The 21,367-nt window shown below is 45.2% G+C and overlaps 1 protein-coding gene across 1 annotated transcript in view; it reads right to left on the bottom strand.

Annotated features, from left to right (window-relative positions):
- Positions 1-5,913: 5,913 nt before the first annotated feature.
- Positions 5,914-21,367, bottom strand: part of LOC112237824 (ephrin-B2) — a 110,356-nt gene continuing 94,902 nt past the window's right edge. Inside the window, exons 3-5 of the mRNA XM_042328294.1 lie at positions 18,545-18,637; positions 14,615-14,686; positions 5,914-11,307 (exon numbers count right to left, since the gene is read on the bottom strand). Coding sequence (XP_042184228.1) covers positions 10,856-11,307; positions 14,615-14,686; positions 18,545-18,637 — 617 coding nt within the window. The 3' untranslated portion in view covers positions 5,914-10,855. The remainder of the gene's footprint in view (positions 11,308-14,614; positions 14,687-18,544; positions 18,638-21,367) is intronic.

The following is a 21,367-nucleotide window of genomic DNA, read 5'->3' on the forward strand; positions in this document are numbered from 1 at the left end:
TGTTAGGCTTACTTCCTCTGAGAGGCTGGAGGAAGCTCAGCCGTCTTGCCTGGGAGAGCAGTGTGTGTGTGTGTGTGTGTGTGTGTGTTCATGCTGCATAGCTATCATCCTCATAAAGCATTAAAATTCCACTTGGTGCATTGAACTTGAACAGATTACCAGAGAAATGATTACCATGAAAGGATTACCATGAAATGATTAGGTGAAATGATTACTGTGAAATGTTTACCATGAAATTATTACCGTGAAATGATTACCATGAAACGATTACTGCAAAATGATTACCATGAAATGATTACCATGTAATGATTACCGTGAAATGATTACCCTGAAATGATTACCATGAAATGATAAGAAGACCACAGGAGTCCAACTAAACAGCACTTAAATCCTAATATATATTGCAAGCTAATGCATTACAGGGCTAATGGGAAAACACTTGTGTCAAGTCGGTGACTAACGTTGCTCACTGCCTTTCAAAGTGTGTTGTTTTATGGGAGTCAACATTGTCAGACCTGCGCCTACATGTCGACTGCTTGAACTTTACAAAACATGAACTTCGCTCTTCACCAACTTCATCATGTAGCCATCACCTGCATTGAGGGAGGCTTTATTGGCAACCAATCATTAGGGTGTTTTAATTGACTCACATGAATGTAACCAAAGAAGACTGAAAAAAGAACCAGTTTGCCATGATTTATGTGTACAGTCGATATATACAAATAGAATGAGATATTTGAGACTCTCTCTCACTAAGTGATTGTACAATGTACGCATAATATTACACTATGATTTCAGTATGTGAGTGTATGATATGGGGGTCATATACATTTCATTCAGTTCATTTCAACATTATATAGAAAATGTTTATAAAACTATGGCAACACTGCCATGTTGATCTGAGCCTTGCTGTTGGGAAACCACATTACTGTCCGACTTTCAGGTTTCACAGATGCACTTCCTCTGTCTTCACTCCTCCACTTTCGTCTACTGTCGGTTCCTTTAGCTTTACCACTCAAATGTGGCCGTTAACATGAGCTTTTAGTGGCTAGCAGAAGCTAACAGAGGCTAACTCAAAGGCTAACAAGAATACATTAACATTAGCTGTTTTAGCGGCTAGCGGAAGCCAACAGAATATAACAGTTTTAAGCCTAGGTTGTCATGGTATGGTCAGTGACTCATTACCTAGTTAAATACCACACTCTTTGTGTGTGATGGTGTGTGTGTCTAATCTCCACTCACAGGCCACAGATCAAACAGTATGTCGCAGCTGCCTGGTCATCTCTCCCTAGGCCACCTTGGTGAGTGTGTGTGTGTCTGTCTGGGATCAAAACGGCTGGAGCTACCAGACGCCAAAAGTTGCCATGGCAATGAGCCAAACGGAGCATGTAAGGAGGAAGGAAGAAGATGGGGAGAGGGAGAAAAGGAAAGAAAGAAAGAGGGGAGGCGGAGAGAAAGGTAAAGGGGAATATAGGAGAGAAGGGAGAGAAATGAGAGGGGAATAAAGAGAGAAAGGTAGCTGGTACAGAATGGGAGGAAACAGAGAGAGGAAGTTGGTACAGAATGGGAGGAAACAGAGAAAGGTAGCTGGTACAGAAGGGGAGGAAACAGAGAGAGGAAGTTGGTACAGAATGGGAGGAAACAGAGAAAGGTAGCTGGTACAGAATGGGTGGAAACAGAGAGAGGAAGTTGGTACAGAATGGGAGGAAACAGAGAAAGGTAGCTGGTACAGAATGGGAGGAAACAGAGAGAGGAAGTTGGTACAGAATGGGAGGAAACAGAGAGAGGAAGTTGGTACAGAATGGGAGGAAACAGAGAAAGGTAGCTGGTACAGAATGGGTGGAAACAGAGAGAGGAAGTTGGTACAGAATGGGAGGAAACAGAGAAAGGTAGCTGGTACAGAATGGGAGGAAATACAGAAAGGAAGTTGATACAGAATGGGAGGAAACAGAGGGGGAAGTTGGTACAGAATGGGAGGAAACAGAGAAAGGAAGTTGGTACAGAATGGGAGGAAACAGAGAAAGGAAGTTGGTACAGAATGGGAGGAAACAGAGAGAGGAAGTTGGTACAGAATGGGAGGAAACAGAGAAAGGAAGTTGGTACAGAATGGGAGGAAATAGAGAAAGGAAGTTGATACAGAATGGGAGGAAACAGAGAAAGGAAGTTGGTACAGAATGGGAGGAAACAGAGAAAGGAAGTTGGTACATAATGGGAGGAAACAGAGAGAGGAAGTTGGTACAGATTGGGAGGAAACAGAGAAAGGAAGTTGATACAGAATGGGTGGAAACAGAGAGAGGAAGTTGGTACAGAATGGGAGGAAACAGAGAAAGGTAGCTGGTACAGAATGGGAGGAAACAGAGAGAGGAAGTTGGTACAGAATGGGAGGAAACAGAGAGAGGAAGTTGGTACAGAATGGGAGGAAACAGAGAAAGGTAGCTGGTACAGAATGGGTGGAAACAGAGAGAGGAAGTTGGTACAGAATGGGAGGAAACAGAGAAAGGTAGCTGGTACAGAATGGGAGGAAATACAGAAAGGAAGTTGATACAGAATGGGAGGAAACAGAGGGGGAAGTTGGTACAGAATGGGAGGAAACAGAGAAAGGAAGTTGGTACAGAATGGGAGGAAACAGAGAAAGGAAGTTGGTACAGAATGGGAGGAAACAGAGAGAGGAAGTTGGTACAGAATGGGAGGAAACAGAGAAAGGAAGTTGGTACAGAATGGGAGGAAATAGAGAAAGGAAGTTGATACAGAATGGGAGGAAACAGAGAAAGGAAGTTGGTACAGAATGGGAGGAAACAGAGAAAGGAAGTTGGTACATAATGGGAGGAAACAGAGAGAGGAAGTTGGTACAGATTGGGAGGAAACAGAGAAAGGAAGTTGATACAGAATGGGAGGAAACAGAAAGAGGAAGTTGATACAGAATGGGAGGGAACAGAGAGGAAGAAAGTTGGTACAGAATGGGAGGAAACAGAAGAAGGAAGTTGGTACAGAATGGGAGGAAACAGAAGAAGGAAGTTGATACAGAATGGGAGGAAACAGAAGAAGGAAGTTGATACAGAATGGGAGGAAACAGAGAGAGGAAGTTGATACAGAATGGGAGGAAACAGAAGAAGAAAGTTGGTACAGAATGGGAGGAAACAGAATAAGGAAGTTGATACAGAATGGGAGGAAACAGAAGAAGGAAGTTGATACAGAATGGGAGGAAACAGAGAGAGGAAGTTGATACAGAATGGGAGGAAACAGAAAGAGGAAGTTGATACAGAATGGGAGGAAACAGAGAGGAAGAAAGTTGGTACAGAATGGGAGGAAACAGAGAGTGGAAGGAAGTTGGTACAAAATGGGAGGAAACAGAGAGAGGAAGTTGGTACAGAATGGGAGGAAACAGAGAGAGGAAGTTGGTACAGAATGGGAGGAAACAGAGAAAGGTAGCTGGTACAGAATGGGTGGAAACAGAGAGAGGAAGTTGGTACAGAATGGGAGGAAACAGAGAAAGGTAGCTGGTACAGAATGGGAGGAAATACAGAAAGGAAGTTGATACAGAATGGGAGGAAACAGAGGGGGAAGTTGGTACAGAATGGGAGGAAACAGAGAAAGGAAGTTGGTACAGAATGGGAGGAAACAGAGAAAGGAAGTTGGTACAGAATGGGAGGAAACAGAGAGAGGAAGTTGGTACAGAATGGGAGGAAACAGAGAAAGGAAGTTGGTACAGAATGGGAGGAAATAGAGAAAGGAAGTTGATACAGAATGGGTGGAAACAGAGAGAGGAAGTTGGTACAGAATGGGAGGAAACAGAGAAAGGAAGTTGGTACAGAATGGGAGGAAACAGAGAGAGGAAGTTGGTACAGATTGGGAGGAAACAGAGAGAGGAAGTTGATACAGAATGGGAGGAAACAGAAAGAGGAAGTTGATACAGAATGGGAGGAAACAGAGAGGAAGAAAGTTGGTACAGAATGGGAGGAAACAGAAGAAGGAAGTTGATACAGAATGGGAGGAAACAGAAGAAGGAAGTTGATACAGAATGGGAGGAAACAGAGAGAGGAAGTTGATACAGAATGGGAGGAAACAGAAGAAGGAAGTTGATACAGAATGGGAGGAAACAGAAGAAGGAAGTTGATACAGAATGGGAGGAAACAGAGAGAGGAAGTTGATACAGAATGGGAGGAAACAGAAGAAGAAAGTTGGTACAGAATGGGAGGAAACAGAATAAGGAAGTTGATACAGAATGGGAGGAAACAGAAGAAGGAAGTTGATACAGAATGGGAGGAAACAGAGAGAGGAAGTTGATACAGAATGGGAGGAAACAGAAAGAGGAAGTTGATACAGAATGGGAGGAAACAGAGAGGAAGAAAGTTGGTACAGAATGGGAGGAAACAGAGAGTGGAAGGAAGTTGGTACAAAATGGGAGGAAACAGAGAGAGGAAGGAAGTTGGTACAGAATGGGAGGAAACAGAATAAGGAAGTTGATACAGAATGGGAGGAAACAGAAGAAGGAAGTTGATACAGAATGGGAGGAAACAGAGAGAGGAAGTTGATACAGAATGGGAGGAAACAGAAAGAGGAAGTTGATACAGAATGGGAGGAAACAGAGAGGAAGAAAGTTGGTACAGAATGGGAGGAAACAGAGAGTGGAAGGAAGTTGGTACAAAATGGGAGGAAACAGAGAGAGGAAGGAAGTTGGTACAGAATGGGAGGAAACATAGAGAGGAAGGAAGTTGGTACAGCTGCATATGTTACAACTGACGTCATTTATATCGATATGTTGCCAAGCAACAATAACGAAGCTGGGGTAGATAACCGGTTGATCACACAGTGTGTGTGTGTGGACTGAATGGGTACCTTTATATAGAGGAACAGTGAAAGGATGCCTGCTGAGACAAACCCCTATAGGAGAGATAAGGAGAGAGACCTGACAGGGTCTATCCACAGGGTTACATCTGAGAGACTGGGCCTCACAAGAGTACATGAACCCTTTCTCACAAACACACACACACACACACACACACACACACACACACACACACACACACACACACACACACACACACACACACACACACACACACACACACACACACACACACACACACACATACACACACACAATCATACAATAATGAACTCACAACCAGATCAGAGTGGTGCTTAAACATTTTTTTAATCAACATTTTTCCAAAGCAGGAATGTACTAGTTTTCCCGACTCTGTAGGGGTGTGTTGGAGTATAGGAGGAGAGGAGGAGGTAGAGAGGGGTCATAGTGATGGGGGAGGGGGAGGAGGGGAGGGAGGGAGGGGGACACAAAACCCATCTCACACATTAGTGTCCCAATACAGTCTCAACACGCCACGTACAAGAGCCAACTCGCTCTCTCTCGCCTCGCCTCGCTAGCTATTGGCACAAAGAAACACACACCACACACCACACATAATCAGAGGGGTGAGGGAGGAGGTGGTGTGCGTTTTCACAAAACAGGAAACCTCTCTTTTCGATAGGAGGATCTAGCTAGCGTCCATGAGAAAAAGCACATTGAGAACAGTCCAAAGCAAACAGTGAAAGAGAGAGACAACCTGCTAGATAAACACTGACCGACATGAAAACTAAAAAGCTAGAGCTTTGAGTCCTGGAGGGAGCTTCTTCCCAGAGAGAAAGAGAAGAGAGGGGGATGGAGGAGGAGAAGAGACAGACAAAACCCACTGGGCACACACTGGTTGATTCAATGTTGTTTCCACGTCATTTCAATGAAATTACGTTGAACCAACGTGGCATAGACGTTGAATTGACGCCTGTACTCAGCGAAGGAGCCATTTCTTCAGAGTAGCAACTCCACAAGTTCCAGAAAGAAAATTCAAGTGTTAATTTCTGTGGCAGTGGCCACCTTGGTCAAATAATGTAATTTCAGTGTCGGATGATTCCAGAATTCAGACACCAGAATAGAGTTTGTAGTTTATTCAGACACCAGAATAGAGTTTGTAGTTTATTCAGACACCAGAATAGAGTTTGTAGTTTATTCAGACACCAGAATAGAGTTTGTAGTTTATTCAGACACCAGAATAGAGTTTGTAGTTTATTTAGACAGCAGAATAGAGTTTGTAGTTTATTCAGACACCAGAATAGAGTTTGTAGTTTATTCAGACACCAGAATAGAGTTTGTAGTTTATTTAGACAGCAGAATAGAGTTTGTAGTTTATTTAGACAGCAGAATAGAGTTTGTAGTTTATTTAGACACCAGAATAGAGTTTGTAGTTTATTCAGACACCAGAATAGAGTTTGTAGTTTATTCAGACACCAGAATAGAGTTTGTAGTTTATTCAGACACCAGAATAGAGTTTGTAGTTTATTCAGACACCAGAATAGAGTTTGTAGTTTATTTAGACAGCAGAATAGAGTTTGTAGTTTATTTAGACAGCAGAATAGAGTTTGTAGTTTATTTAGACACCAGAATAGAGTTTGTAGTTTATTCAGACACCAGAATAGAGTTTGTAGTTTATTCAGACACCAGAATAGAGTTTGTCGTTTATTCAGACACCAGAATAGAGTTTGTAGTTTATTCAGACACCAGAATAGAGTTTGTCATTTGGCTTGAGGTTGTTTTTGAAAGTATATTCCTGTTGGTTGTTTATTTGTACTGTAGACAGGACAGATACATACACACAGACCAAGATGATGGTAGAGTACACACAGACCAAGATGATGGTAGAGTACACACAGACCAAGATGATGGTAGAGTACACACAGACCAAGATGATGGTAGAGTACACACAGACCAAGATGATGGAAGAGTACACACAGACCAAGATGATGGTAGAGTACACACAGACCAAGATGATGGTAGAGTACACACAGACCAAGATGATGGTAGAGTACACACAGACCAAGATGATGGAAGAGTACACACAGACCAAGATGATGGTAGAGTACACACAGACCAAGATGATGGTAGAGTACACACAGACCAAGATGATGGTAGAGTACACACAGACCAAGATGATGGTAGAGTACACACAGACCAAGATGATGGTAGAGTACACACAGACCAAGATGATGGTAGAGTACACACAGACCAAGATGATGGTAGAGTACACACAGACCAAGATGATGGTAGAGTACACACAGACCGGGGAGAAACTTTCCCCAGATTTTGTCCATTTCTCTTAACACTTTCTAAGTTCAAAAAGTATAATGTGAACAGATAACACAGCATACAAATGATATGAAACAGAGAGAGCAGTTGTCATTGTAACACATTTAACAGCAATTTTCCAAATGAAGCTTCTCCAACAGGCACATGAATAACACACACTTTGAGTGAAGCTTCTGGAACAAACACACCCCTGTTGAGCATGAGGGATATTTCAAAATATGGCACAGTATCTATTGTCTTGTATTTTGTGTGAGTACGTACGTATGTATTCAAAGGTTGTTGCGGCTGTGTTGGTCTAACACTTGTCTCAACAATACAGCGGCTAGCCTGTACAACATCACTGATCACACGGCATTGAAAAATGTTTTGTTCTAGAAAAAGGAAGTGAAAACGGGTATCATTAGACAGGCTTATAGTGAGACTGACAGGAGCTGTGTTTGAGGGAAAAACACCCATACACATGCACACACACACACACACACACACACACACACACACACACACACACACACACACACACACACACACACACACACACACACACACACACACACACACACACACACACACACACACACACACACACACACACACACGGAGGACAAAACATCTTTTCATCCTTCCGTCACACACAGAGGTTGACTTAATCATGGGTAGAAAGCCAGGACTGTGTGAAAAATAGGGAGCCACATGAGAGCAGTCAGTGTGTGTGTGTGTGTGTGTGTGTGTGTGTGTGTGTGTGTGTGTGTGAGGCAGAGATGTAGTGGTGTTGAATGCAATCAGTATGTATTTGTCCTCAGTATGTGTGTAAAATCAGCGTATTCTTTTGTATGTATGTATGTATGTATGTATATGTGTGTGTGTGTGTGTGTGTGTGTGTGTGTGTGTGTGTGTGTGTGTGTGTGTGACAGTGAAAGAGAATGTGAGAGGGATCAGTGTGTCTGCAGAGAGAGTGTCTATCATTATAATCAGCTTAAAGAGTGTGTGTCTCAAATATAAACTGTTGCGAGGTAAAAGGGGAGTATGTCTGTCTATCTGTCAGTGTGTGTGTGTGTGTGTGTGTGTGGGAGATGAAATCTCTCCTCCTTATTCCACAGTGAGGTTTCCCCCCTGAAATCCATTTCAGTTGCGTGTCCGTTCCTCTCCTCCCTCCTCCCAGGGTTCATCACTCCTTCTCAGCACTCCATTAAAGGAAAGACTCCTATCCTTCGCCGCAGTCATCGCTTCACGCTCTCTGTCCTTCCCAGGGATCCTTCTCTCATCCCTCAATTCAACTCCTATCCTCCTCCTCTTCTTCCATCTGTTCTCGCGTTCTTTTTCTTTCTTAGTGTGTAACTCTTCTTCAGTTTTTTCTCTCCGTCTTTTACCAGAAGTTCTGTTTTCAGCCTTTCAACCTTTTCTCTTTTCTCCCAGTGACTCCGGTTCACCTTCTAGCTTTTCATTTCATTTATTTTGGAACCTTCCCTCGTTTATTTTCCCCCTTTTGCTTTTTCTTGTGTTGTTCAAAGACATTTGAAAGAAAAAAAAAACATTCATAGATGGTTTCTACCTCAACAACTTCCACAAACGAGGTCTAAACTTCAAAACTACAGCATATTACAAGAACTATAAAAATATACATAGGGGTGGGAGGCCCAGAGGGAGACAGGGAGGGAGGAAGGGAGGGAGGAGGCGATGAGAGAGAGAGGGAGAGACCTCAGTTCGCCAGGAAAAGAAAAACAAAGGGATTCAATTAATTTACAACTCAAAGGGGAAAGAAATAAGGTCATGTTTCTAAAAAATAAACCAGCGGATAAACAATATCTAGCAGTAACAGTGGAGTTTTACAAGTGGAGGAATAAAAATGAAAAACAATAGAAAACAAGACATCTAAAAATGACTTACTGGATATTCATATATATATATCATCTATAAGTGTTGATAGCGATAAAAAAATCTCACATTCTTCCTATATTCGCTCACTTTTTTTGAGTTTTGGTTTTTAAGACAAGTCTAAAGAACAGACACACACGCACGTTCTCTCGCGCGTAGTGTATACACAGAGAAATACAGGCATATACACACACACACACACACACACACACACACACACACACACACACACACACACACACACACACACACACACACACACACACACACACACACACACACACAAAAACACACACATACTCGCTGTACTAAAGCACACTAACTGCACACACACCTGTACGTGTAGCAGTGTCATAATTATTATCCTAGTCCCACATACACAAGCACACACATACACACGTTATTAAAATATACAAGAATCTGAATGTCACTAAGACTCAATTGGTCTGACCTCTGGCACCTGAGCCTGATCACGTGGCAAGAGAGTCAGAGGCCCCTGGTCCAATGAGAAACCATACACACACAAACAAACAAACTAACATTAGGGGACACAGTCTGTCTCAGGGGCCAGTCAAGGGCCAGTCAGGGGCCAGTCTCGATAGGTCTGCTATAGCACAGCACTGGAGATACAGACAGAGTTCTCTGGTTGGTTGGTAGTTGGACTGTAGGTTTTCTAGGGTCCGAGTCCCATAAGGCCATGCTGTGGCGTTACTAGTGTGTGTTCTCTCACACTAGCTTGGTGTGTGTTCTCTCACACTTGTCCTCATGGTGTATAGGGAGGGACTCTTCTCTTCAGCTCTGGATGGGGGGGTTTCGATTCGCTGTGAGAAAGAAAGGGGTCGTAGCCCAGAGTACTTGTCATTGCTGTCCTCTTTAAAGGGCCCGGGAGGGGGGCAGTAGGGGGTTATATACTAAACCTTCACTTGGCTTAGTGACACAGTTGAGTGAAGAGTGGTGGGCGTGAAGGATGGCCTCTTCAGTAAGCTAGACACACACACTTGTGGCTGTGGCTGTGGCTGTGGCTGGGGTTGGGTAGGGCAGTTCATATGCTGTATAGTGCCCTAAACATCTGCTTTTGGAGTAAGTCATTGAGGGACTGTTGTAGGTAGGTTGTAGGCGGTACAGTACTGTATAGAACAGGGTATATTGTAGGTAGGTTGTAGGTGGTACTGTACTGTATAGAACAGGGTATATTGTAGGTAGGTTGTAGGTAGTACTGTACTGTATAGAACAGGGTATATTGTAGGTAGGTTGTAGGTGGTACAGTACTGTATAGAACAGGGTATATTGTAGGTCGGTTGTAGGTGGTACTGTACTGTATAGAACAGGGTATATTGTAGGTCGGTTGTAGGTGGTACTGTACTGTATAGAACAGGGTATATTGTAGGTAGGTTGTAGGTGGTACTGTACTGTATAGAACAGGGTATACTGTAGGTAGGTTGTAGGTGGTACTGTACTGTATAGAACAGGGTATATTGTAGGTAGGTTGTAGGTGGTACTGTACTGTATAGAACAGGGTATATTGTAGGTAGGATGTTGGTGGTACTGTACTGTATAGAACAGGGTATGTTGTAGGTAGGTTGTAGGTGGTACTGTACTGTATAGAACAGGGTATATTGTAGGTAGGTTGTAGGTGGTACTGTACTGTATAGAACAGGGTATATTGTAGGTAGGTTGTTGGTGGTACTGTACTGTATAGAACAGGGTATGTTGTAGGTAGGTTGTAGGTGGTACTGTACTGTATAGAACAGGGTATATTGTAGGTAGGTTGTAAGTGGTACTGTACTGTATAGAACAGGGAAGGGTGGTAGTTGGTGGTACTGTAGGTTGTCATGGTGACGACCTTCATACTTTGTAGTAGATGTTGGCTGGGCTCTGGGGGGGCATCTCCTGGACGATGTAGACGGGGTGGCCGTAGTCCCCGCTCACCTTCTCGTAGTGAGGGCAGTACGCCGAGTCCGAAGTCCGCAGGGGGATGATGATGTCACTGGGTTCCGAGCCGTTGTTATTCCCGCTCCCGTGGCCGCCCCCATGCCCACCGCCGTGCCTCTTGGGGCTGGTGAGGGAGGACAGCGACAGGGGTGGGTGGTGGGACTCCGAGTGCTTGGCGTGTCGCCGCCGGTAACACACCACGCAGATCACCGCGGTGACCAGGAGGAGAAAGGCGGAGCCTCCTGCGGCGCCGGCGATGACAGCCACGTTGGAGGGGGGAAGGGGTCCGTTCTCACCACCCGTGCCTCCCGAACCACCGCCGTCACCGCTAGGAATCCTGGGATGAGTGGTGTTACCAGCACCACCTGTAAAATGACACAATAAATGTTTACTTTAAAAGGATACTTTGTGATTTTGTCAATGAGGCCCTTTATCTACTTCCCCAGAGTCAGATGAACTCCTGGATACCCTTTTTGTCTGTGTGCAGTTTGAAGGAAGCAGATAATTGCCCTCATTGCCAAAATCCCAAAATATCTCTTTCAATTTCACTAACCTTTTACATTTCATATGTTCAGTGTTGGTTGTAGGGATAAATATTTTCCCGAAATAGGCCAAGTTTCAATACTGGATTCATTCATATTTATCCCACGAAATACTGCAAAAATTTGAAGTGGCCATTTAAAGCACTGAAAACCAAGTCACTATGCCAGGGTTCTCCCCAAATAAGAGGGGTGCTGTGCCACCATGTGAAGATCACAGAGCAAATGAAACTGATATTTAGTCAAGATAGTTACTCTATCTTTGATCACCAATGACATTGTTGTGAATTGCGAAACAGGTCGTTCATAAATTCCGAGCATTCTCATGTTCCTCAACTAATTCAGCGCATTTCAGCAGTAGGCTATCTCGACACAGAGTGTACTCCGAGTAGGCTATCTCGACACAGAGTGTACTCCGAGTAGGCTATCTCGACACAGAGTGTACTCCGAGTAGGCTATCTCGACACAGAGTGTACTCCGAGTAGGCTATCTCGACACAGAGTGTACTCCGAGTAGGCTATCTCGACACAGAGTGTACTCAAATGAGTAGGCTATCTCGACACAGAGTGTACTCCGAGTAGGCTATCTCGACACAGAGTGTACTCCGAGTAGGCTATCTCGACACAGAGTGTACTCCGAGTAGGCTATCTCGACACAGAGTGTACTCCGAGTAGGCTATCTCGACACAGAGTGTACTCCGAGTAGGCTATCTCGACACAGAGTGTACTCCGAGTAGGCTATCTCGACACAGAGTGTACTCCGAGTAGGCTATCTCGACACAGAGTGTACTCCGAGTAGGCTGTTTGGATAATGTGCTATTTCATTTTTTGCTAATTTGCTGCTGCGTTATTGTGACATTGTGGAAAATGTCATTCCCAGGGTCCTGTCATTGAATGTGTGTGTATCCTGGGATCCCGGTTACCCATGCTAATCCCTAGTTGGGGGTAACGTGTTTCAAAACGAATGCAGTACAGTAATTAAATTACTTTTGTGAATAACGACAAGAAAGTCCAACGTTCTAATATTATGTTCTATAAACTCTTTATGTACTAAAACTCAGGTGGTGGAACCAAGGTTTTGGCAACGTGCCTTTTCAGAGTGTAACCTCTTACATGTACATACTACGCGCCAATAAACAGTCTACACCACAGCAAGGTGACTAACAGTCTCCCTTCAGTTATAGTGGCACGAACACGAAAGGCTACACCAGGAGGAATGCAGCAAAAATGCAGCCAATGTGACCGTGACCATATGTGGTCTGTCTATCCACATGAATAAGTGGATGGCATTGGATATAAGAGTGTTTGGAATGTTCCTCTGTGCCTGTGGAGAGGCCTACTGAGAGGCTGGCTCTGGCTTGAAGCCACAGCAACCTACAGTGTGTGGATCAAGGTAGCGCTACATCCCTTAAGCCTAACAACGCTGTTTTACGTAGCATTAGCGCTATCCACATGAAGGAGCCCAAATGGTTGGGTGGTTTATGCGGTGTCCCATATGGCACCCTATTCCCTATGTAGTGCACTACTTCTGACCAGGGCCCATAGGGCGTTGTGCAGGACTCTGGTCAACAGTAGTGCACTATATAGGGAATATGGTGCCATTTGGGAAGTTATCTGGGTCTCTATAGCTTGAGACCACACGGTGAAGCTGCCTGGTTGGAACCTGGTCCCAACCGCACGGTCCGACCGCATGTACGGTTACGGCCCAGCAGGTGTCTGGTGGGTTTGGGACCCCTGTGAGGAGTGGTCGTGTTGCCCGTGCGAACGTTGGTGCTGGTAGCGTTTAGAGTGGTAATGCGAAGCGCGGCAGTGGGATTGGGTTATCATTATTCTTGGCACATTCCCCACTCATTTTCTCTCTCCTCCCTCTCTTCTCTCATCTCGTCTTCCCCTCACTCTGTGGCTCTCCCTCTCTCTGGGTCATTGTGGACATAATAACATCCCCCCCCTCGGCTCGCCCTTTCATCACCCCCTATTGCGAGCTCCCCTACCGCGTACACAGGACTAACTGACTGACTGACAGAGAGGCAAAACGCTAATACTAGTCGCCAATTCCACTCTCCCCCTCTCGCTTTCTTCCCTCCCTTCCCCTCTCGTTCCCTCCATCCCTCCATTACCCAAACATCTCTCTCCATTACCTCCTACTCCTTTCACCAGCTCTCTCTATTATCCTCATATTCCCTCGTTCTCCCTCCCCCTCCCTCCCCACTCTCTGTCTCTTTCCTATTCAACAGTACAGCCATCTAGTGTCCCTCCCTCTCGCTTCTCTTCCCTTTTCAGTGTTTATCCTCTTTCTCTTTCAACAGCTAAAGCCATCTTCTTCCCTTCTCACTCCCCTTTTCTGTCTTCCGTGCTTTCTCCATTACTCTCATCAGTTCTCTCATTTACACTTCACACTAGAGAAATGGCCTGCGTGGCAGCATCCCAAATGGCATCCTATTCCCTACATAGTGCACTACCTTTGATTAAAGCCCTATGGGCCCTGGTCAAAAGTAGTGCACTGTATAGGGACTAGGGTTTAGTTTGGGACACAGATTATGTGTCTGGGACAGAACAACCCAGCACACAAAGAACAGGTCAACAAGCTCCCTGCCATGAGGCAACATCCCTCTCCTCTCCTATCCTTTCATCTTCCTCTTCTCTCCTCACGCATCAGCTACCCTCCACACCTCTCCTCTCCTGTCCTCTTTCCCCTCCTCTATCTCCCTCTCCTCTCTCTCTCTGCTCAGATTTATAATTTTCCTCTCCTCTCTTCTCTCCGCGGACCAACAGAAACCAGGCCGCCCAAACTAACGACCATAATAACTCTTTCAAATTGCGCCCCCGGTCTCCCCCCTACTCCCCCCTCTCCGGGTAGCTATTAGTGCTGTCGTTCCTCGCCTGCGCCACTTAGCTCTGAGGGAAGGAGAGGAAAGGAGTGGATGGACAGAGAGAGGGATGAGAGCGATGGAGGGATGGAATTAATAGAGACCCCACAGATGTTGCTGGCTCGTATCCTCCATCTGTCGTTTTTTTACCGTCCCTCATTCTCTGTCGCTTCCTTCCTCTCTCTACTCACTCGCTTTTTTGTCTTTTTGGTTGAAGTCTGTCCTCATGACAGTGTAAGTGTGTAAGCTCTTCCACACCCCTCTTACCTGTATTTCTGGTGTTGGTGCGGCCCGCGCTTTGGTCTGGTTTGGCAGGTTTCGGGGGCAGTCCATAGGGGTCTAGCAGAAAAAAACAGGGGTATACCCCGGTCAAGATAACACAACCTCAAAACAGGTACACCAATAATAAGATCTCTGTGGTGCTAATGCAACGCCTCTGGGGCCCATTAAATGAAACTAAATATTGATCGTCCTCCAACGTCATTTTCCAAAAGAGCTATCCAACGAGATTAAAATAGGATACTTAAAGAGTTTCCATTTGTAAAATGACCACAATGAATATAAAACTGTAATAAAAGCCCATCATCTCCAATTACCACACCATCCCATCTGTCAGACAGGGAACAGCTCCACTGAAGTGCTAGTCTGCGTCCCTATGGGCTCTGGTCAACAGTAGTGCACTATAAAGGGAATAGGGTGCCATTTAGGACACTTAATATCCTCTAGCCATGGCTATGACAGAGTCCCATATAGATTTACTGAGGGGGACATAATAAACGTCCCTATTGTGCTGAGTACACAGAGACTGCACAATGTACAGACACACACGCAGACACACAGTCTATGTGCAGAGCTATAATTCTACACTAACTGACATTTACGGAGGTTCATACACAGTGGCAGGTATTATTGGTCAACGGGCCCTCTGATGAAAGACAGCCAATCAGAACTTGGCATGAGGGGAGTTTGGATCAATATGACTGCTGGGGCTGCTGAGGGTGGACTCCAGTGTGTGTGTAGGAAAGACGAGAGAGAGAGAGAAAGAGAGACTGTGTGTATGTTTCTCAGAAAGTGTACGTTTCTAAAACTGTGTAGGTGTGTGTGTGTGTGTGTGTGTGTGTGTGTGTGTGTGTGTGTGTGTGTGTGTGTGTGTGTGTGTGTGTGTGTGTGTGTGTGTGTGTGTGTGTGTGTGTGTGTATCAGAGCAGAGCTGAGCAGTGCTCCATCTCATCAGGGATCTCTATGCGGTGGCACAGTGTTTATTAAGACGACGACCAGAGCAGACATGACCTTTCAGACACACAACATATAACACAGAGAGCAGAGGAAGAGAAGGAGAGAGGACGAGAGAGAGGAGAGAGCGGGGGAGAGAGAGGGAGTGAGAGAGAGAGGGAGAAAGAGAGGAGAGAGAGAAGGAGAGATGGGGTGAGGAGGAGAGAAAGGAGTGGCGAGAGAGAAAGAGAGAGAGAGAGTGGGCAAGGAGGATGGCGTGGGGTGGGGGGAGAGGGAGGTATTGAGGGAGAGAGTGGGGGTGAAAGGAGCAAAGAAGATGGGTGGGGAGGGGGGGGGGAGGGGGGAGGGAGGGGGGGGAGGGAGGGAGGGAGGGAGGGAGGGAGGGAGGGAGGGAGGGAGGGAGGGAGGGAGGGAGGGAGGGAGGGAGGGAGGGAGGGAGGGAGGGAGGGAGGGAGGGCTTGAGTGAAAGAAAGAAAGAAAAAGGGAGGGGGAGAAACAGAGAGCAAGGGGAGAACAAGAAAGGTGAAAGAGAGTCAATGATGCCGGTTTTCATTGAACCAGCAATGAAAGAAAGAGAGAGCGAGCGAGAGAAAGAAATAAAGTAGATATAGAGGGAGTGCTATGCATCTCCTCTGGGTGGGCTGTGTGTGGAGAATGATGGAGAGATAGAGACAGCAGCAGCACTTCCCTCTCAGGATAAGAGCTTCCACAATACGCACAACAACACACAGAGCAGATAACACTGTTGGGGAAATGTGTGGGAGAGAGGAGGGAGTGGATTATATTATGAGGAGTGTGTGTGTGTGAGTGTGTGTGTGTGTGTGTGTGTGTGTGTGTGTGTGTATGTGTGTGTGTGTGTGTGTGTGTGTGTGTGTGTGTGTGTGTGTGTGTGTGTGTGTGTGTGTGTGTGTGTGTGTGTGTGTGTGTGTGTGTGTGTGTGTGTGTGTGTGTGTGTGTGTGTGTGTGTGTGTGTGTGTGTGTGTGTGTGTGTGTGTGTGTGTGTGTGCGTGCGTGCGTGCGTGCGTGCGTGCGGACGGGTGTACGTATGCTTGTGGGGTGGGGTAGAGGAACGAGGGATGAATGGGTGGGGTGTTCAATGAGAATGCCTATGTGGGTAAAAATGTATTATTTGTGTGTGTATTAGTGCTGAGCGATTAACCGAAATGTGAGTTATTTATCCGTTTTTAAACTAATTGAAGTTGGTTCAATTATTTGAGTTCCATTTAGTTTTTCTGTGAGCTCAATATGGACATTGCACAGATCCAGCCTGAATTGTTTGATGTAGTAGGGAGTTGTAGTTTCCAACAGGCCAATATTCTACATAGTTTACCACATAAATGTGGTAATTAACTACAATGACCACAATCCATTGCGCATCTACTTGTCCGGTCTGTGTTTTTTGTACGCCTGCTACAGAAGAGTCAGAATACACGATTGTGAGAGCAGCTGTTGCTTCGTGAGGCATCTCTACCTGAAAATACATGATCTAAGTATGATAGTTGGTACTCAGCAGTCATAAAAGTATGCATTATTTACTTTGAAGAACTACAAAATAGTGTTTTTGTCAGAAAACATAGGTAGCAGCTCTATAGAGATGAGACAATGACTTGGAATGAAATAATAAAGTCATCAATAAAACAAATGTAATATACTCAACAACTATAGTATTTTATTAAAGTAAAGTAAAGTGAATAAATGATGGTTAGTAAGTGATAAGCAGTAATGGACAGTCACTACCATCATGGGACATTCATTCACTGTTTTATTCTGTGCTGTTACAGCCTTCAACCCAAATAATCTAAACCGTGAGAATTGTTGAATAATCGAACCGACACAGAACTGACCTAGTGTGTGTATCTGTGTGTAAAATTCTACTGACCGCTGTATTTATTTGTGTGTTTACAACCAAGTATGATAATGTGTATCGAAGAGAAAGTATGACTTTGGCCTCTCTCTGTCACCCAAGGGCAACCGCAGCAGTAGTCATTAGCAGGGCCAATAGAGACCCTTTCCTCGCCACGGTATATATACAGAGCCAGGAGCTGCACCAGTGGTGTTGATACCCAGAAAGAGCAGCCTACTCCCTACCCTGGGAGGAGCCAGGTCACCAGTGGTGTTGATACCCAGAAAGAGCAGCCTACTCCCTACCCTGGGAGGAGCCAGGTCACCAGTGGTGTTGATACCCAGAAAGAGCAGCCTACTCCCTACCCTGGGAGGAGCCAGGTCACCAGTGGTGTTGATACCCAGAAAGAGCAGCCTACTCCCTACCCTGAGAGCAGCCAGGTCACCAGTGGTGTTGATACCCAGAAAGAGCAGCCTACTCCCTACCCTGGGAGCAGCCAGGTCACCAGTGGTGTTGATACCCAGAAAGAGCAGCCTACTCCCTACCCTGGGAGGAGCCAAGTCACCAGTGGTGTTGATACCCAGAAAGAGCAGCCTACTCCCTACCCTGGGAGCAGCCAGGTCAGTATTCGATGTCCATCCAGGTCTGCGGACGTCGGGAGATGACATGGACACCAGCAACTAGGAGCAGTAGCGAGCGCTGTAACCTTCAAGTTGGTTTCACTCATCTGCCTCTGATTCTGAAGGTTGCAGGTTCGAATCCAGTGATAGAAAGTTATTTTTGAGATGTTTGTTTGAAAACTATCCTGAGCTTCAACCCTAACCTTAACCGTTCGGCGTGAATGCCTGCACTTTACCTTAAACACTTTTGAGAAACATCATTCTGACGTGAGACTGTGAGAACTAGTTGGTGTGAGTGGGCATAGGGAGCCAGTATCAGAGGGAATAGTGGTGTTCAGAGTGTTAGTGAGTGAAGTCAACAGGCCTCATTAGAGCTGTGTGATCCTGGATGCTCCTCTCCTCCAGATCTCTGCCTCGAATCAACAGGCTACTATATTCTAATACACTCTGAGGAGAATATAGCAGCCGGTGTTTTTCACTGCGTGTGTGTGTCAGTACTCACTCTGTCCCACTTTAAGGACCACTTTCATGCCCTGCGTGGCACACACTCCTCCCCTCATACTCTCCAGACCCTGGCGCGTCCCATCTGACGTGGCTGGAGGGGGAAGAACATAGAACACATTAGGAGGAGTGTCACACACACACGTGCACACACACAAACAAATGCATGTACACACGCACTTATGCACACACATACAATAACTCCAATCTTCCTTTCACAATGCCTCCCATTCATACAGCCAAACCATTCTACCCAACCAAAACATGAGTGACATTTGCAGGCGTAGTGATTAAACTCACACAGAAGCCGTGAAATGTCACAGTCCTACAAGATGGGAGGCTTTTAATAGGTGCTAAGGTCTCGGCCCAGAGGATCTCATTTAACAGCCTACTGACTGAGCTCTGTGGACTCAGTCACTAATACAAACTAATTAACTTCAATAAACTGCCCTGATATAGAAGTATACTATGTAGACTGGACCAACACACTGGAGGACAGAGAGATGGGCTTGTAGCTCCAGACTAGATGACGATGATATTATTATTATGACGAAGGGACGATAATCAAAGTTTATGATTCGTGATATAAAATGGAGAAATGGACATCTGCAATAAGTAATGGAACAGTACTGCAGTGTGGTCATTTAGCAGATGATTTTATCCAAAGCAATTTACTTGTGTTAAGTAAACATTTTGGTATTTGAACCCACAACCCTGGTGTTGCAATCACCATGCTTTTATCCAAGTTTACCAAAAGAACCACCAAACAGGCTCTGCTCATTAGAGAACTGTTCAGGCCGGAAGAGGGGTGGGTAAGAGAGGTGAGAAGATGGGGGAGTGCAGGTGGGGAGAACAGAGAGGATACAAAATGGCACAAATTGGTACAGACTAATGTAATCCATAGTCTAAAATAATTTATTGAGGGAAGAGAGGGGCGAGGCATGAAGAGAAAGGATGAGAGCAAATTTAATTTTTTAATGTTTTAATTATTATTATTATTACTTTAAAAAAAATATTGTCACATACAAGTGTTTAGCAGATGTTATTGTGGGAGTAGCGAAATGCCTGTGCACACCCTTCCCTTCTCTTTCTCTCCTCTCTCTTTCTACCTCTCGCCTCCCTCTCTTTTGGTTCAAGCCTCAAGGGCAGACCTTTGCTTTCCTCCCTCAAAAATACATCCCTCCCTCCATGTTTGTCTCTCTTTGGCTTGAGGCTACAGACTAAGGTGTTGGACGGAGAGGAGATAAGGGAGCAAGGGAGAGCCAGAGAGAGGTGTGAAAGAAGAGAGCCTAACTCATCACACCTCTCCATCCCTCCGTCTCTCCTGCCAGCCTGTGAGCGTTGGGAAGTGTAAAAGGAGGAGAGAGAGAGAGAGAGAGAGAGAGAGAGAGAGAGAGATCAGCAGAGGGCAAGGACATCAAGATGGAGGGATGGAGAGGAGAGCAAAGAGAACGGTGGAGAGATGCTTGAGACGATGAGGGGGAGAAAGGAGAGACCGGCTGAATGGGAGGAGAGGAGAAACACAATGGAGGGGAGAGAAAGGGGCACAGATGGAGGTAAAGGACTGAAAAAAAGGACTGAAAGGCTGGAAAAGGATTGAGGGGAAGAGAAGAAGGGAAATGATCGCTTTGGGGAGTTTAACGAAGAAGACACTGAGATCATAAGAGCAAGGGAACGCAGAGAGAGGGAGGAGAGAGACACTGATCGTTTATGACAAGCTGTTGCTGACATGACTGAGGCAGTAGACTATGAGAAGTGATAGACATAGCGTGAGAGAGAGGAAGAGAGAGGGAGGTGAAAAGAGACGACTTTAAGCTGTGGTCACTTATGGTAATGGTTCAAAAGAACACAAAGAAAAGAGAAAGATAAAAGAGAGGGATTATGAAAGTAGCAGTAGCATGCTCTTTAGTCTTAACCACATCACTTTGGAACACAGGAAAAGAGAGAGAACGAGAAATAGCAGGAGAAGAAAAGAAGGAATGTGACGATGCGGTTTGGGGGTGGAGGAGTGGACACAGAGTAACTTGGGATGAGCTGAGAGAGGAGAGAGAACAGGAATGGAATGATAGGGAGGGAGGGAGCAAGGGAGGGAAAGAGGGAGGGAAAGAGGGAGGGAAAGAGGGAGAGAGGGAGGGAAAGAAGGAGGGAGCGACGGATGAGTAATTGAGACAATGATCAGCAGTGATGGGGATTTGTAGAGCACTCGAGGACGCCACCCTCTTCCTCCGACGAAAAATAGAAGGGAGGGAAAGACGACCAAGTTGAAAAACTGAATTAATGAAATAATACCACAGTCAACCTCAATCAGCCGGCACAGTCTGTGCCAGAGTAGAGCTTTAGACAAGTGTGTATCGTGGGTGTATCGTGTGTGTGTGTGTGTCTGTGTGTAGCCTGTCTGCCTGTGTGTCTGCTTCTGTATGTGTGTCCAAGTCTTTCTCCGACCAGACCAGTTCCAGATATAGTATAACAGGTAAATGGCACCCTACTCCATCTATAATGCACAACTATTGATGCAGCCATTACGTCTGAATATTGTCTGATACAGTCTGAATACAGTCTGATACAGTCTGAATACTGTCTAATACAGTCTGATACAGTCTAATACAGTCTGATACAGTCTGAATACAGTCTGATACAGTCTAATACAGTCTGAATACAATCTAATATAGTCTGATACAGTCTGAATACAGTTTGATACAGTCTGAATACTGTCTCATACAGTCTGATACAGTTTGAATACAGTCTGATACAGTCTGAATACTGTCTAATACAGTCTAATACAGTCTGATACAGTTTGAATACAGTCTGATACAGTCTGATACAG

The sequence above is a fragment of the Oncorhynchus tshawytscha genome, linkage group LG10, assembly GCF_018296145.1.
Source record: "Oncorhynchus tshawytscha isolate Ot180627B linkage group LG10, Otsh_v2.0, whole genome shotgun sequence".
NCBI lineage: Eukaryota > Metazoa > Chordata > Actinopteri > Salmoniformes > Salmonidae > Oncorhynchus > Oncorhynchus tshawytscha.